This window comes from Aspergillus oryzae, chromosome 2 (assembly GCF_000184455.2).
Source record: "Aspergillus oryzae RIB40 DNA, chromosome 2".
Classification (NCBI taxonomy): domain Eukaryota; kingdom Fungi; phylum Ascomycota; class Eurotiomycetes; order Eurotiales; family Aspergillaceae; genus Aspergillus; species Aspergillus oryzae.
Window position 1 is genome coordinate 1,136,008 of NC_036436.1, and position 17,599 is coordinate 1,153,606.

Sequence of the window (17,599 nt, forward strand, 5' to 3'; positions counted from 1 at the left end):
AAGATCCTCAGAATGCTGTAGTGGCCGGCGTTTACCACCAGATCCCTTTCAACCGTTGCAAATCCCGAGTGGAGATGATTCACGCTAATGCACTCGATGGGTTTTTCCATCCATTGCTATCCCGGACTCGTTTCTTGGCTTTTGAAGGGAGACCCACACGTCTCTGGACTCGTGAAATTTGATAGCTGGACGCTGTTCCAAATAATTTGCCTGCGAAATTCGGACTTGACAGCGTCAACAAAGAAAATGGAAGACGATGCCACTGAATATAGCAGCCATTCAGATGCAAGGGTATGAGAATCCTAAAGCAAAAGGAGGGCTGAGTCGAGGAGAATCGGCCATCTGGACATAGGAGTAGCTTGGCTGTGGTAATATGATGTGGCATCTGGGCCCGGCGCTTCCGGGCTCCGCATCAGGAATTGCAGGGAATCCTCAAAGTAGACTAAGAAACGCAACTACCGAGCGTGCTGTTGTGCAAGCTGACGTCGCTGCTCCAAGATTTGCATTCGCACGTTCTCCGAAGCCAACTCAACATCGAGAATCGCACCAACGCCTCTCTTCCATGTTTCTTCCAACCCCGCAAGTTCTCCTTTGCTAGACTCTTGAGCGATCTTCCTTTGCTTGTTCACCGTCTCCGCAGCTTCCTTGGTTTCAGCCAATTCCTTCTCAAGTTCTCGTAAGACATCCTCCAGTTGAGAGTTGCCAATCAGCCACGCGTTTTTGCCATTTTCTTCCAGGAGCGTCAGGTTATCCCGCCTCATGGACAAATGGGAACTGGCCGTGTAGGCCTTCTGCAAGGCTTGGCGCCACTCATCAAGATTGGGGGTCGCATTTGGTCCCGCCTCCGATGACCTGGTTGGCGGCTCAGGAGCCTCATAGCGTGAAAGGTCAACTCCACCGGTCAAGGGTAATCCAGCAGCCTTCCGTTCGACCTCCTGTTGCATGAGGGGGGAAAACTGGGGTTCGGGGAATGCGGGGATGGAAGGATGAATCGTCGACAAATAGTCAGCAGGAAGCTCTGAGGCGATGAGCTTCTGGGCATTAGCTCGAGCATGGGCGGAAGGTTCCGCATCGATATCTAGGGAAGAGTTGATTATTAGAAGAGAAGGAGAGAGTTCGCTAGTAGGGACGAGACCTACAAGGGAGAGAGTCATGGGACTCATTGATGAGGGGCATGTTGGACTAGCTGAATAGGGAAGGTAGGCGATCTGAATGAATTGCCGTTGAAACTCAAACTGGACTGAGTAGCTCTTTGCTGAAGTGTAATGGCTGCATGTATAGATGAGGTTGAGGTTGATGCCAACCTTCATCTTTTTCTGCCTGGCGGTGAACCAACAGCTCCCTCTCACGGATGACTAATCGGTGCCCTAACGCCGGCTTGATGATTTGCCAACTTATAGGGGGTTTAAAGACGACAGAAAGCGGCAATATGAGGGTAATAGCCTGATGGTTTCGTTAGTAAATGGATAGACAAATCAGGAGCTTCGAAATGTTCTGTGATTTACCAGGTTAGAGTTGTATGGTATGATAGACCTTGGACAAGTATCAGCCTAATCTCGCGAATACTTCTGAACTACAAGCTAAGAGGCCGAGAAAGGTCTCATTTCCCCTTTCACTTACTGAAAATCAATGTTAGTGTACCGAGCATGTATGAAAGATATTATTTTTTTTACTGGCTGTTCATTCTTCAAAAATGTACACGCGCTTATGCTAGGTGTACATGCATCGTTTAGCTTGACGAAAACAAATCTTCCACCAACCACAAAGTCCACACTTTGTAATGATCTTTGTCTGGTCTTCAAAGCCAAACTGACTACCATCCGCCTCAATGTCAGATTATGGATGGGATCATCCAAAAAGCAGCAAATTCCTTCACACTAGCTGCAATACTGGACCATCGTCTAATGAGCTCCCAATAGGCGCCCTGCAAGGCTCTAAGCTAACCATCATTGGCTGTTCTAGCCCAGCGACATTCACAGGGGCAAGTTAAGAGAAGCTTGTTTCCTAGATTTCTCTTATAAATAAAGTAGTTACATCAGCATATAGAGAAGTTTGTAAGCCAAAAATTAAGACACGCAAGCTTTGATGAAGCTATGTATTAACATTACTGACATGCAACTCTAATCCAGTTGCTTTAGGAAAGGCAATGGATGAAGATGCGATGTCTACATCCCCGAGTCCGAATAGTTCAAACATATAGTGCTTAGGTTGTTGACACCTTAAAAGAGCCACTTATTCCTTCGAAACCCCCGATGTCGCCTTTGACAGTCTTGAAATCTCCATAATAATGCAGGCGATAGGTGCCGTCCTTGAGAGAGGAGGGATTTCCAACATTATAATAATCATCCTCTATCTGCCACTGGATTGTAACTTCGCTGTGGCCCAGAACGGTATTCGTTCTCTTCCAGGTGTAAACAAGGTTCCAATCTCGGTCAGTCCGAACAACCTCCCAGGTGTCAGTTCCGGGTTTCTGTCGCTCAACCGCCGCGAATGTAGATTCTTGACGTAGGTTGTTCCGAGGGTTAGCTCCAACGAAGGTGGCATTCACAGTGTCACCAGGTCCATATGTGGCATTGTCGACGGACGAAATGACATCACCGAACGTTTTTCCGATGGGGCTACCGTCATACAAGACGCCTGGAATAAACGATAGAGACTTATCCGTGTTGATAGGAGGTTTCACTTTCGAGTCTAGTGCTGGCAGGCTGGAGCTGTCACCGAGATATGGAAGATATGTGAGTGTGAGGTTGATATATGCCGCGAGGGTGTTGGGACCGTAGAGAGTCGAGGCACCCTCATAGCGTTGTACATGGTATTCTTCCTCGGTCGCCACGTAATGAGCGTAACTATTCGACGGAGCACCCAATACCACCAAGGGATTTGCCACGGAAAGCACGTCTTTCGCGGACTTTGCGATGGCTTCTTTCCAGCGCCGTCCAGACATGGTCGTGGCCTCACTGGTTGAGATGATGATAAAAAGCTGACCAACCCTCAAAACCTGAATATCAACAATATTCGGAGTCCATGCATACGGCTGTGTTACGGCCCCCACATCTAAAAGGACCTCTTTCGGCGCTTGGCACGCTTTCTGCTCCTTGGAGGGTTGGTGAATGAAGGCACGAGCAGCATACCATAATGGATTTTTCTCTGCTGGTCCACTGCTGTTTTGTGTAAAATCAAACATGCCCGGCCCATCAGTAGTACCAGCGGCAAACGAGAAGCCGAGAGCTGCCGAGCATGTCTTCAGAATGCTTGCATTAAAGGGCGAGATGAAGGTGTAATCGGAGAGATCCTGGTATATATGGAAGGCGTTGACATCAGAGCTCTTGAGAATCCGAGTGGGATTAGAGTCCAATTGAGTGTAGAGTTTCCTGGCAGCCTCATATTGAAGCTTCCCGATTTCGAAACAGCTTTTGGCACCATTGTCCTTTTCACGGAAGAAGGGCCCACGGCCACGACAGTTTTCCATTGTACCACCACATGTACTGTCTTCGTATCGGCACTTCTGCCCAGAGCCATCTTCACACCATGCCCCTAAGACGTTCGGGCTCGTGTCTCCGACATTTGATTGGGAGAAGCCCGCAACGAAATCATCAGCGAACTTTTGGTCGGCCGTGACACTTCTTTCAAAAAGCCATGCTGCAACTCCTTTGTTGTCACCTGTCACCAATGTATTGTTGTTGTACATGGAAGTGCCATGCACTGGAAAGAATGTCAGAACGGCCGTCGTTTTATTATCCGTTGCTCTGTCGAACCTCAGAAGTGTCATGGTCTTGTCCACACTGTCTGAGTATCGCGCTTTCTCTTCTTCCGGATTGTGATCGTAACTATACGGGCTTCTGTTGATGTTGGCATTTTCAAGGTCTATGGAGCCAAAGCTCAGGCGTCCAGGAGCAATACTTTGATGGGCTCGTTTGATGGAAAGCAGGACGCCATCAACGATCGCCTGGTAGCTCTGCTTGTCGAATCCCTTATTCGGAATCTGAGGGAGAAGATAATTCATCCAGGCACCCGGCCCTGAGTGGGAGTGGGTTCCTGTAAAGGCTACGTTGTGCTCGCCGTAGTCTGCAAATTCACTGCCAAGGCTAGCCAGGCCTTCGAGAACGCCATGTCGTACAGCAGTGTCACCTGTAAGCGAGTCTATAATTAGATAGATGAAGGTATCCTTTGGGCGGTTGGGATTCGCGACTATGAAAGCACGAGAGTAGATCCTCTGTCGTAGGCCAGTCCCAATCTGGTCCAAGCTGGCGTAGCCTCCAAATCCGATCTCGACAACAGGCCTAGTTCAAAGTCGTTAACGAAATAGTTGAGGTATTACCATGGACAAGACAATGGATCAATGGATCAAAGGGATGGGCGGGATATAAAAGGAAAAAGATTACCCGGTAATGTCCGCTCTGCCAGCTCCTAGTAGGAAAACGCTATCATCGGACGCGAATTCAGTGTTTCTGTCGGCCCATTTATACCTGCTATCGACAACGGGCGGTTGATTGGAATCCGATACAACGGAAAACAGCAACAACAGGAATAGTGCTGCTATAAAGGTCCCAGAAACTACGACACCCAGCCTCGCATTCGCCATATTGAATAGGTTATGGTTGAAATCAAAGACAAAAGGTTACGACATTAGAAAGCGTGCGCAACTGAAGGGGATATCGGACCTTTTTATCCGAATATCCCTGTGAATCGCTTCAAGCCGAGGCGAATCGATCACTCTGCATGCGCATGACCGAGTATAGGAATAAGACAAGCGATCACAAATCAAATTTCAGTTGCGATGCCCCGGAAGGAAGGGGATGAAATAGTACGATTGGTGTAGAGTTGAAGGAAGGGTGACATCGTCTGTCCGTAGTTTGGATGATGACTTGCCGGCCCTAAACTGAATTGGGCACGTCCTCTTCATCCCCCGCTCTCTTGAACCCTAAGGATGGAGTAATTGACAAGGCACAAGGTAACAGCGCATGACAAAAGCAATGATGAGCATTGTGATAGACCATTCCATAGGGCGGGGATGTAGCCACCTCTAACCCTTCCGAGACTAGTTCTCGTTTAGTGACTCCATACCAGTCAAAGGGTCCATCCGTTCTCTGCCGATCCTCCAAAGGTCAATTGAGTAAGTGGGCCAAGACGGCACCCTCAGAGCTTGTTCCTGGGAAATGGCTGCATTGAAGAGTGAAAGCCCTTTTGGTGAAAGATATCCTCCCCTTTTTTCTTCATTTTCCTTTCTTTTGTTTTTGCTTTCTCCCTCGTCATTCCTTTTTACGCTTTCATTTTCCGACACTCATCACAAAATACTTTGCTGATAAATAGTCTGAATGAAACCGGCAATGATTCCCTGACATAACTTTATTGGAATCACTCCTTACGCCTACTCCAAAAAGCAAGTACCCCGAATAGAACAGAAAGGGAAGAAAAGAAAGAAAAGATGTATCCCTGTACAAGCTATCCGGACATAGGTGCGATTTATATGATAAGTAATGGAGGGTTTTACGACCATGAGCATGTTGACTAAAATGGTAGTTTTAGGTAGAATTATCTATCACACTATATCATTTGCATGCGATTCAGGCAATAAGAATATTGAATCTACCTTGCATGTTGTCAATTATCTACCATCTATCCATTCTAGCAAGGTCCCAAAAATCCTCAGCAACTTACTTACACACCGAGCAATGTACGAGAAATAGCTCAGAGTGGACTTTCTAGAGACTCTATTATACGATCGTCATATATCTCCACCCCTCAATATGACAGCGAGAACTTAGCTGGAACTAATCCAATTAGAACCTGAGAAGATATATTGTTTTTCAGTAGTTTCCTGGGTGTGGGGTAAGAAGTCCACTTGACAGTTGGGAAAATCTCCGCGACTAATTACATGAGTTATATGGGGCTTATTCTAGCGGCTGTCATTATTGGGGTATGGCATGCTTTGGATATACATTTAGCCTTTGACATGAGCTTACTCACTGGAGAGTACGTTGAAGTTGATATCTGTATATCTTCATGATAGTTGATCTGGTCATCCAACGTACACATGAACAGACATAACATACAAATCACATACCAACCCAACACAGCAATTCATAATAATTAGTTCTAAACCCGACAAAGTCTCCTATTCTCCGTCGGCAACCTATCATCTGTAACAACCCTCCACTTCTCACTCCCAACAGCAGTAGCAGGCCAGAACACAACCCCCGAATCTACCTCCCCCTTCAACTTCAAAACCCACCCATAATGCTCGCCATAAAAAGCCTGCTGGACATCCGGTTCCATGCGATCACTCTCTCACAGATACGACCCAGCGTCGGGACTAACATCGCGCCAGCGCTGCATGTGCCCGTAAGTGAAATTGTGCTGAGCAGCAGCGATCTACTGTGCCGTCGCGTCGGGACTCCAGTTCACGCTGGAGAGAGCGTGCATGACTGTCCGGCGCCAGGCGGGATTGACTGCGTTGTCTGGATTGCTGCCTCGAGGTGCCATGTTGAAGACGGTGAGGGTTAGGCCTGCTTCAGAGGAGGTTTTGATGGCGTCGAAGCCAGGATTATGAGATTGTCGGGACCAATCGCCACTGCAGTAGTTCTGTGTCTTCCAAGCAAAGTCCTGGTCAATGGGGAATCACTGGATTTCAGACCAACCATTGTTGCAAGGAATCTCAAATTGTCATGAAAGGGCTACCACTAAACATGTGGAGCCGCGTCTTGGACAGGATCTAGTGAGTGGGTATGGCATCAAAACCCGGCCAACCATAAATATCATTTAGACGTCAGAATATAACACTAACATTGTTTAGTTTCAAGAGCCCGTGGCTTACGGGCCGGATGATAGCGGCATTAATTTAGAATCTCTCAATTGCTCACAAATTAGACCCACCAAGTCATATCACGGCCGAGTTCTCATTGATCGGACACTTTAGCATTGCTGGCTAGAGTCTGGGCAGATGCGTGCACCCACCAAGGAAGTTGGTCGCGTTTCCAGGGCCTTCCGAGGAGGGCGACTAGCACAAACATCCATGGTTTGGCCATAATGGTGGGATTCAGGATTCTTTCTTAGTCGTTGTGATGTGCCGAAGTGATTGTTCAAGCCGGTCTAGTCTTCTGCAGAGAGAAGTGAGATCGAGAATCATGGTAACTGTACGCCCACAGGCCAGGGAACATTCAAGATGTCGCGCTTGTCATTATTCTTGTCTATCCTATTCTGAGTACGCTGACAGTGGGACTCCGATGCTGGTCGCGGCTCCTCGGTCGGCACTTGGGCTGGGGTAGGCTCTCATTTATCCTAAAATGCGAGATAGAGCTATGTCTAACTATGTTTACAAATGATGGTCTCATTGTGGTAGCCTGGGTAAATCAATCTTTTGTTCACCTGCTCCGTTAGCTATTCTAACGCTTACCAGGTTCTCGCAATTGGCCAGACCTACACCGTATGGATGTGTATGTATAACACTTTCAGGGCTCTCTGGTCGATGAATTACTTACTAGATCTTGTTATCGGCTCAGATACCAAATTAACGTATCAGGGATATCACTCAAGTGATGTGCCTCCCTTGTCGACAACAGAGAAAGTTACCGGACAGAAGAAGACGCATCGTCCGCTGGAGCCTTTATGCCCTTTCCGCTGTGAACATGTGCCTGCAAATCTCCAGCTTCCTGTCGGATCTTTTTCAGTGCAGTCCGCTAGCCTGCGATATGTCTTCGATTACCCAACTATGGATTCGGCAGCGCAGAAAGCTGCTGGGGCCGATGCAAACGGCATCAAAGACGGAAAGGTGGCTCAAGGTGGCCATTGTATCAATCAAAAAGCTTTTTTTCTAGGTTCAGCGGCCTTCACAATTGTCACAGAAATCTGGCTGTTGTGCATTCCCGCAATCATTATCTGGCGACTTCGGATGCCTAGGCAGTTCTGGTGATTGAGTGAGCGCTATTCTACCTCCCAGCAGGGGGGCAGCAGGTGGAGAGAACGATCGACTGCGGCTGAGGGCGCGAGATTGAGGGATCTATACGCTTTGCGAGATAATTTAAAGCATCATAAAGGGCCCAGTGACAGTCAGGAAGTAATCATGCATTTCGATGGCCGCTCAGATGTGCCCGAGTGCACTGCTGGTTCATCAAAAGTGCAACATCAATAAATGAAAAAGAGTCAACATTTTTCACTCCCCTTCGAGAACATGAGGTTAAAGAAATACCAAGAATCTATAGTTCTACACATATGCGGCCGCTTAGGCATGATACACTGTAGACCAACCGAGTAGTTGTTGCGAGACTCGGCGCTAATAATGCCATTAGTGCAAGCATTGTCAACCTGATGCGTGATCCTCACCGAAAGATTCAACCTCAATCATACAGCGAGGAACAACTCACTTGTCCGAAGACCCATTTTCTCCGGCCTATTTTGAAAAGGACTGGTACTGGGCCTCTTCGTTTCAGAAAATGGTGCTTTGAAGCGTCAGCGCCAATCAACACCGCCGCTCAACACTCGGCGCTTTGGTGAAGAAGTGTTGCTTTGTCGCGCGCCAATTCATCCAGTAAAGCACCAACCATCTCAAATCATGCAGCCCAGTTTGAGACAGGCTGGATCTAAGGAGCTTCATTGTGTTTCTGTTGCCTTGGATCCGTAGTGTCAACGACATTTGCCGGCCATGCATTGTTTAAAAGTCCGTCCTCTTCCTTGTGTGATCCTGCATTGTCTACGGCGTCCGTTTTCCTTTATCTTTTGTCATTCTTTCAAGTATTTCCTTCGTTATTCCCGCTTAGATGTGTGATTGTCTGCTCTGAACTGACTTCACTTAATTGCCACCTGCCATGCCGATTTGATCTAATGATAATCTCGTCGCATCCTCTCTTTAATCTTTAGATCGGGATACTACCATACTGTTCAACTCTTACAATTTTCAGCCGACAAGATGCAGTTCATATATACAACTCTCGTTATTCATTTAATTGCCTCTCTTTGCTGGGCAGGCCCAATAGCTCATTCACGTTTAATCCGAGAGAAAAAGCATCATATGCCAGAAGGTACACCGTCATCTGTAATAGACACTTCTACAGTCGTTTCCCACCTTGTACAAGACATTTCTACCACATCTAGCGGCAGTAGCTATATGAGTACCACGGCTAGCACATTCTCCACAGCGATACGGACAGAGTCGAGCTCTAGTACTGTGCTTCATCGTACCACGGCTGGCGAAGATGAAGATGACGGCTCTGAGAGCTATTCGGCATTTGACCCTACGACAACACTTACATCGTCACATATGGCGAGTAGCTCGTCGGCACCTGCTACACATACAACGAATACCCTCACTCATGGTCATAGCACCCCCAGTGTCTCCACCTCCAAGACACCAGATACAACACATTCAACCTCCTCGCTCGCAGACACACACTCTGCAGTTGCTGTTGTGCGTGCCAGCTCCGTGCCTGTCGCATCGAGCGAGATCGCTGAGCCTACGGTCACGACAACTACAGTCACATCAACGATCTTTAAACACCACAGCGTCACAGTCATTTCCTCTGGGACACAGTTATCACACTCATCTCGCCTATTTGGGGCCAGTTCATCGACTTGGAAGACCACGAAGTTTACATCAAATCTGCTCCCCAAAGTATCAGCAACTTCTATCAGCCCCTCTACGAGTTTCTCATGGAGAGCGACCCCTACATCTACGTCAGTTCAATCTTCTACAATCACACAGACATCATCACATCTCTTCCGCGGATCCACGGCAACCACAGATATTAGGTCTACAGCGTCATCTAGTCCTACCGTCGGTGTGATCCGCACCTTACCAGGAGCCGCTTCCTCAGGTGCATCTACCGGAGCACATCAGAGCTCAACGGCGACTGCACCACAGCCCGATCATACCAGTGCCCATTTTACCTCGGGCACAGTCAGTAATACCCATACCTCCAACACGTGGACCCCACACACCACAGCCACGGCCTTTCACACGGATTCGATATCTCACACGCAGACTGCCACAAGTGCCTTCATCACCCAACCACCTTCCACCGGTACACACACTACCAAGACCCCCACAACACCAGACATAACAGGAACGGTCGTCTCAGGAACCGGAATCGTGATAATCATCCCGGGGATATCTACAAGCCGGAACATAACAATCCCATTGAGCCCTGACGATAACATTCCCGTCACGGGAACAATATCAATGTCGACAAGTTCACCCCCAGTAACAACGCCCATCGGGGCCAGCTCACAATCAGCATCAGCTACACAAAATACCACCCCTGCCATTAGCCCTCATGCCACGGGGTTGGTGACGACCATCCATCCCACCAGTACCGAGACCAAAGTCGTCACCATTGAAATGCCAACAACCGAGCAAACCCAGCGGCCGACACCTAATGCCTCAGTCTCTGTGCCAAGTGAGGGAAGTTCGCAGCTGACTGCACAAGCTACCGGTAGTAAGAAGGCTCCGGGGCCGGCTCCGGCTCCAACGTCGGACATTGCTGACAATGGGGTCGTGAATCCTGTTTCACCGATGTTTCTTACCGTGACGGAGACGAAGACGGTGACTGAGAAGACTACTGAGACGAAAACTGTTATGATGACAGTGACAGCTACTGTTGATCGATGAAATCCTCCCTCTTTCTTTCATATTCCTCTTCTTCTATAATATGTCCATTTTCTTTCAAACTGTAAACAATACGTTCATTTAGATAGTCAGAAACAAGCTATCCCCTAATACAATCCAATCTAACCCCTCAAAACCTCAAATTTATCCAAAGCAGCCTCATATTCAACCCACCCCTCCTCACCACTTCTTCCCGGGATGAGCTTTCCTTCGCCCAACCGCCGATATGCTTCGTGTTAATGGTAAATCGAGCCCCTGGCTTGGTGGTGCCGAGGAGATCCTCACTGTTTCCGTATAGTTGGGATGTGTCGTTTTGATTGATTTTCTCTTGATCTGGGTGGAGAAGAGAGAGGCCACTTGTTCCGGTCTTGAGAAGGGGCCGTCGTCTCTGATTATGTCGCCGCTGCCGCCGAAGGTGAGTCTGGGAAGGATAGTAGTCATTCAGAGTTTTGGTGGTGAGTAGGTAGATTTATGGATGAGCGGTTGCGGTTTGTTTGTTCGGTTTATTAATGGAGTGCAGGTTTTGTATGGCTTGGGACTGGGTTACTTCATATTTTGGGTTAGTTATTGGGGCTTGATTACCCATCCGGTGGTTAGATATCTGGGTTCAGTATTCCAGTAGTTACTTGACTGATGTGTTGATAATTGTATTTGAATGTAAATGGTTGTCCTCGTAGATGTGGCCTGAAGGATTAGCTGCTGGATTGTGGATGATGGTGGAATGTTACACCTTTGTCCTGGTGTACGATTTACTGTATTCTACTCATAATTTACTGAAATGTCCTTTTATAGGATGTTCTGGTCTTCCTAGCAAATGAAGTCTTTTTCTTTTGTGCAGTTATCGAAGATACGCTCAGCCAGAGTAGAATATGCAGATGGATATCTATGACGCCAACCCAAGAAAATATACAACGAACCCTCGTCAGCAACTCGATCCCGTCCGTCAGATTCGCCCGTACGCCATCCCATAAGTATATAACCAGAGGAGAACACATATATATACGAAATGAAGACAACACCCATCAGGTCATAGTTCTGAAAGCCATCCTCCTGCGGCTGCAAACCTTGCTTGATACTCCTTGACACTGGCCCACTTGCGCAGTTCCTCTTCGTCGCGGTCTATATCACTGACATAGCTCATCGAGCGGCCGGTCGTCTGTGGGCTTGCTGAGGCCATCGACGGGCTCGGAACTGCCATACCCTCCAGACGCATGAGGATATCGATGAAGGCATGGAGGTAAGACTCCGCCTCGGCCACGGTCAGCGGGTGCGGCCCCGCTGTTAAAGTGGTGGAATCAGCCGGTTCCTTATTTGGATTGGGAAGATTAAGAAGCGTAGAGGCGACCTGGCGGACTTTGGCGGTCTACAGATGTCACTGTTAGTACCGACTTAGGATAGGAATCGCGAAAGGATAACTTACAAAGCTAAGCCCGTTTGGCTCCATGTTGACCTCGTTGATAGATCGTATCAACACCAACATATCACGAATCACTATTCGACGCTCTTCCGCCATGGTGGCCCCGATATGATCCGACTGAGCGTCCGCGTCAGCCTCAAGTGTGTTGGACTGGTCTTCCTCAACCTTGACCGGCGATGGACTCGTATGGGTCGCTTGTTCGGCCCGCTTCTGGTATGCCTTCCAAGCGGCATATAGTGCCCAGTACTTCTCAACCAGGTAAGACCGAGTCCCTAGCTGGCTTGCGTATATGTTTGCCTTCTGAATCTCGTATTGAATGTGTCGCCTTTCATATGAATTTAGATCCTCTGTAGGGCTCGGGCCAGGACCCTGACCCGGTACCGAACCTTGAAGTGAGTACTCTCTTGGTACGTCAGCGACGGCGGATTTGGCTTTCTGTAGGCTTTCCCAGACAGCAGCCCTTTGCCGTTCCCAGTCAAAAGGCTGGCCACTACCGAATGCAACTTCCCAAGCTGACACTTGGCTGTATGAGTTATATATGCGGACATTAAGATTAAACCCTACCAAGCGAGAAACCCTGTCTGCCGGTTGGGATTCAACATGAGTCGAAAAGATGAACTCATCATCTATTTCGAGGGGTAAGGGAGGATACCGCTCAGTCGGGGTTTCTGGAGGAATATGAAAAGTAAAGTCAGTTGACCCCATCTGCTGCAACGTTCGGTATCCAACTAAAACAGCATAGAACAAGCGCCGCCCGAGTTCCTGTTCGATGATATCGAGCTGACCATCTCCCGGCTGACCGGGTAGGTCCTGCGATAAGCGCGACGAGTAGGAGTCTGGGCTTGGCGGACTCATCGTCCGAATTCGAGTACTATGGCCGCATAAATCATACACATGCAGTATTGTCAAACACTCGGACAAATATGAGCGACATGTTCGCATATTGTACATATAGCCGGAACAAATAGATAGAAAATAGCCGATGGCTGCATCGTAGACTGTCAGGCTACGTTCGAGATACCCCGCACCTCTTGCTTGGACAGCCACGTCCCGACATCTCTTAACCAATGCCATGGAGTGCGGGTAAGCTGCCTTTTCGGCTGCGGTCTTCAAGTGAAACCTCGGCCTTCGTGGAAATGATGTCACCAGAGTCCCAATCATGGAGGCCGCCAGGGCCAGGAAGGTACGGTTGGTAACATCCTCTCTTCGATCAAGGGCAGCGCGAAATGTCGGTTCATGAGGAACGGGTATTAGCGGGTGGATATAGGTGAAGTAATCATCGATCAAAAGTCGTATAGTAGATAATGGACATATCATTTCCAAGGAGAAAACCGCTGGTGGCGGAAAAGGCTGACTGTTCAAGAGCCCTGTCGATTCTGGAGATGCTTGATCAGACGGGGTGGGAGAGCCAACGGGTGATGCCGTGAGCTTCTGTCGCTTAAGTGCTTCTGCATGACGGTTGGGAGGACCACGGCGCCTGCTTGGTCGCTCATAAGTACAGGGGATATCCAAGCTTGCACACGACCGACAGGGCGGCCCGCTTGTATCACACTGGTTGGTGCCCGTTAGACAGGTCTCCTTGCGAGAGGGTACCTCGTTCGACACTCACTTTCACCTTTCGAATACTGCAGGCATCACAAGCCTTGCGCAGCCTGGTTCTCTGGTCCATGGGTATAGGGGTGAGATAGCGAAGGTTTCCATGCTTGGGTTGAATCCATGGGCCTAAGGCATTGGGCTTTATACGAGGATACCAGTCTTTGGTATTCTCTGAGCGCGGCAGGTTGGGATTTGCGATGTCTTGCCCGGACTGATACCCCAGAAGGTGATCTCCAAGCAGATTGGATGATCGGAGGCGATCTGCACAGACGTTCTTCGGGTGATGTACAAATTAAGCAGTCATGCCTCGGTGATTAGACAGGAAAAGACTCAACGGCTAGACTCTTAAGCCTCAAAAATGGTCGCATTTTCCGAACGGTGCCTGGGAATCCCGGTGCCTAATAAATGAATCAAGCCGGTAAGTCCCTCACCGACGATGGTGGAGCCAAGAAATGCTTGGCTCGCGCACTCCCCCTCCGAAAGTGGGCATAAACCCGTTATGCTGAAAAGAAGTTTACGGAGTATAACCACGGCCGATCTAGCAGCAGGAGGATTGATGGGACTCTCCGGAGTCTCCACGAACAAATGTCGAGCTTCCAAGGCGGTCACGTGCATCCGCAGGATACCCGCCGCCGGCATTTGGTCAAGACGAATGAGCGATCGAACCACACAATAGTTGGCTCTGGACCATCTCCACCTTAGGGTTTCTTATCTGCAGGAAAAATTAACGGATGGGGTGATTCTGGAGCCAAGCTTGAGCACTGACTGGCTGAATCAGTCGATGGGAATGTCAACAGAGTTTACTATCCTCGACTTAGCTGCGTTAGCATGCTCAGGGGTTCCAGTCCGCCACCTCTCAAGTCACCGAATCAAGAAAAAAAAGGTGGTGGATCATCGGTGGGGACTGAACGCTCCCTTGAAAACCCCTCAATCTCGTACTCTAAATGGGAGTACGGTAATAGTCTAGAGTACAGACTATGAAGCTAACACGACCCAAACTAGATGACAAATACTCAGTCGGTCTTCTGTCCAAATCAGGTAACAGCTTATATATGCGACTGCCCCCGTATGGCAAACAAAAAAAAGAAAAGAAAAAACAAGATGAAACATCTAGAACAAAAAAGAAAAGAAACTATTCTAGCCAAAACAGGTCTATATCGTATCGCCGTCATGATACTCATCCACTTCATCAGGCCTCGCTCTCCCTATCAGATCGCGCTTGTTCTCTAGATCCACAGCCCAGAGTGCTGAACCAACAGCAGTCGACATCAAGAAGAACATAGACAAGGGCGGGACCAACTGAAGGATCAGAGCAACCGTTCCAAACCTGGAGTGACCATGGTTAGCAAGCCTAGGTGGATCAGCAAGGCCGAACAACACTCACGTAGTATACTGCAACTGGCGGCGGCGGATTTTCTCTTTTCTTTGCTGCTTCGAAAGATCTAACAGTTGGAAGTACCGCCAGTGGTGAAACGGACCCGCTCGATAACCAGTGAGCAAGAGAAACATAGGTGTCCCGGCCACAGGAATAAAGTTTAGAGGGAGGAGAACAACAAACTCCACGATCTGTCGCAGAGAGAATGGTGCATAAACGGCACTATGAATCGGCTTGCCCAGCCGTTTGACGACATCATCACCTTGCGGATATAGGACCCGTGAAGTGGTGACCAGTTCCCCGTGGCCCTCATTCACTAAGACGGCATCGAAAATATCCACCAAGGTTTCATCCACAAAGAATGCCTCAAAGAGTGCAGCCACAATTGCAGCACCTTCTCCTAAAACCAGGACCGCTCCGTTGACCCAAGCACCGCGGCCTTGGAAGATAGAAAGAAAGGCGACCTGGGGCAAATAAGTAAAAAGGAACAGAAGCACGTAGATGAACGCCGAAAGCAGAACAATCGGAATTAGACGAGTCTTGAACAAGGGCCAAAGGAAGCGATGCGATGCGAAATAATACACACCCTAGATAGTTGCGTCAGTGGTCACGACAGAGTATACCTAGGCAGCAAACAATTGCACTGACGCGAAGAGGATACAGCCAAGCAGCTCTGCTAGGATCGAGCGATCGGGCCATAGCGACAGCCCAACCTAGAATGCACGCTAAAGAAACCAGACAGAGATCTATTATATTAGAACTAAGTAGATGTATCGGCACGCTGACAGAAGCGATAGTACTTTCGTCGCGAGAGATGATTTCATGGATATCTTGCGGCTATCGACCAAGATCCGAGGCACATGATCTTATCGATAAGCCAGGGCGGTCAGAGCCCCGAGTCCCATGACTATAAATTGAAATTTTTTCATCGGCTCGCGAATTTTTTCTTCTTCCAAATTAAAACTGAACACACCTCCCTATTCACTCTGAGGTTCACAACACCATGGGCCCTTGGAGGGGAAATGGGAGGTTAGAGTAACTAGCTGCCTTACCCCAAATTCTTCTTCCTTTTGTGGAGCGTTTGGAAATATTTACAGCGTACACCCTTAATTTTTGCTTCGCCTGGTGTAGATTGGCTCATAACCACGACCACCGAGTTAACCCGTATGGTCGTGAATGACATGTAGAATTTCTTCCAAACTATTGACAATCGCTGTCGGCTCCAAACCCGGCGCTGCTCTGTCCGCCCATCCTTTCCCGGACCGGTCAATCCAAATGACTCTCATGCCCACGTGGAGCGCCCCTATTATGTCGAAAGGATTGGAGCTGATCACCCAGATGTCTTTCATTTCTGGCACGCACTTTCCCACCCTCTGAGCCAAATACCTGTAGACCTCTGGTGCGGGCTTAAATTTTCGAATGTCGTCGACGCTAACAAGGTCTCTAAATGTCTCTCTATGGTGCGACAGTGGGCCTGACTGAAGGATAGACTTGGATACCATATTCGAAGTTCCATTGGTGAAAATAATGGGCATCACATTCTGAGCCCTTGCCAGCTGATCCAACGCCGGTTCCACGTCCGGGAACGCGGCCATGTTGTCATGCATTTGAAGCAGCTCCTTGATACCGTCATCCTGCATCGACGTTCCCGTATCAAGCAAGGCATGGATAAGCGCATTATGTGTGACTTCTTCGAAGGATATGTATAGACCTAGCAACAACAGGATAAGCCGAGGCTAGAAACGAAGACACTATCATAGCTCACCCATGCTATTCAATCGCCACGTATACTCCAGCTGGTAGCGCCTCCACAATGTTGCAATTGACTGGGCACGCTCCTTGTCATAATTGACATACTGTTCCAGGTCTCTGGCTATGGATCCAGGCGATAGTAGGGTACCGTAAACATCGAAGGCAATGACAGTCGTTTGAGCCATCACGAACGCCAGGGTGGGTATTTTGGGCCACAGGATTCCTCGCGCTAATTTCAGTGTTTAATTAAACATCTGGAGTTCTGTTTGAGGATGAAACAGAATAGACCTGCGACACCAGTTTCAGGTTTTAACCCCGCGGAGAATGCGAAGGACGACGGATGATGTCAACCGAAACTCCAATTCCAATGTCTTCGGACTCCATGCCGAAACCCTCACTCCCCGGGATTTCCCTAGTCTAACTAGGAAGGTTTCGCGCAATAAATGTCTCAGCACGGCGTTCAGGGAACAGTGGAGACCTAAGTAAATGAAGGTGACAGAAAAGGGGTGTGACCATCAAGACGCGCTAAACTTGACTATATGTCGATTTAAATAGACACGCACAAGAAACTCTTCAGTGAGTTCAGTCCTATCCTGTACTCCGTACCGAGGATGACAAGTGCTTTTGGGCAGAGGGGTCGCTAGGTCGTAGTAGAAGAGTTCGAGTTTGTCGCCTTAGCCATTTGGCCAAACTGCCCCGTGAAAATTATAAGCAGCTGTTACACTGTTTCTGCAAGCCACGAAGGCTTTAAGTCCAGATTACCTACAACGATAGAACTGCTAAATTCCTGAACATGCCGAAAATCTATTGATGCAAGAAGATTATCTAAAGTTTTGCGGCTACCTGAATACCTTCGATCCGC

The 17,599-nt window shown here is 48.5% G+C and overlaps 5 protein-coding genes across 5 annotated transcripts; 1 reads left to right on the forward strand and 4 right to left on the reverse strand.

Moving 5' to 3' along the window:
• Positions 1–455: 455 nt before the first annotated feature.
• AO090001000448 (pre-mRNA-splicing factor SPF27 family protein) lies at positions 456–1,310 on the reverse strand (the record flags this gene model as incomplete). Its single annotated transcript, XM_023234558.1, has 1 exon — positions 456–1,310. One exon carries the CDS (start codon positions 1,308–1,310, stop codon positions 456–458), a length of 855 nt encoding a protein of 284 aa, XP_023089669.1.
• An 893-nt stretch (positions 1,311–2,203) lies between these two features.
• On the reverse strand, positions 2,204–4,582 carry AO090001000449 (neutral/alkaline ceramidase; the record flags this gene model as incomplete). Its single annotated transcript, XM_001818917.1, has 2 exons — positions 2,204–4,280; positions 4,383–4,582. The coding sequence occupies 2 exons, from the start codon at positions 4,580–4,582 to the stop codon at positions 2,204–2,206; spliced, it is 2,277 nt and encodes a 758-aa protein (XP_001818969.1).
• Positions 4,583–9,004: 4,422 nt separating this feature from the next.
• Positions 9,005–10,600, forward strand: AO090001000450 (uncharacterized protein; the record flags this gene model as incomplete). Its single annotated transcript, XM_023234559.1, has 1 exon — positions 9,005–10,600. The coding sequence occupies one exon, from the start codon at positions 9,005–9,007 to the stop codon at positions 10,598–10,600; it is 1,596 nt and encodes a 531-aa protein (XP_023089670.1).
• A 1,024-nt stretch (positions 10,601–11,624) lies between these two features.
• On the reverse strand, positions 11,625–13,683 carry AO090001000451 (uncharacterized protein; the record flags this gene model as incomplete). The annotated part of the gene is made up of 3 exons (XM_001818919.1): positions 11,625–11,960; positions 12,018–13,565; positions 13,624–13,683. The coding sequence occupies 3 exons, from the start codon at positions 13,681–13,683 to the stop codon at positions 11,625–11,627; spliced, it is 1,944 nt and encodes a 647-aa protein (XP_001818971.1).
• Positions 13,684–14,762: 1,079 nt separating this feature from the next.
• On the reverse strand, positions 14,763–16,580 carry AO090001000452 (EI24 domain-containing protein; the record flags this gene model as incomplete). Its single annotated transcript, XM_023234560.1, has 3 exons — positions 14,763–14,937; positions 14,995–15,572; positions 16,422–16,580. 3 exons carry the CDS (start codon positions 16,578–16,580, stop codon positions 14,763–14,765), a joined length of 912 nt encoding a protein of 303 aa, XP_023089671.1.
• Positions 16,581–17,599: the final 1,019 nt, after the last annotated feature.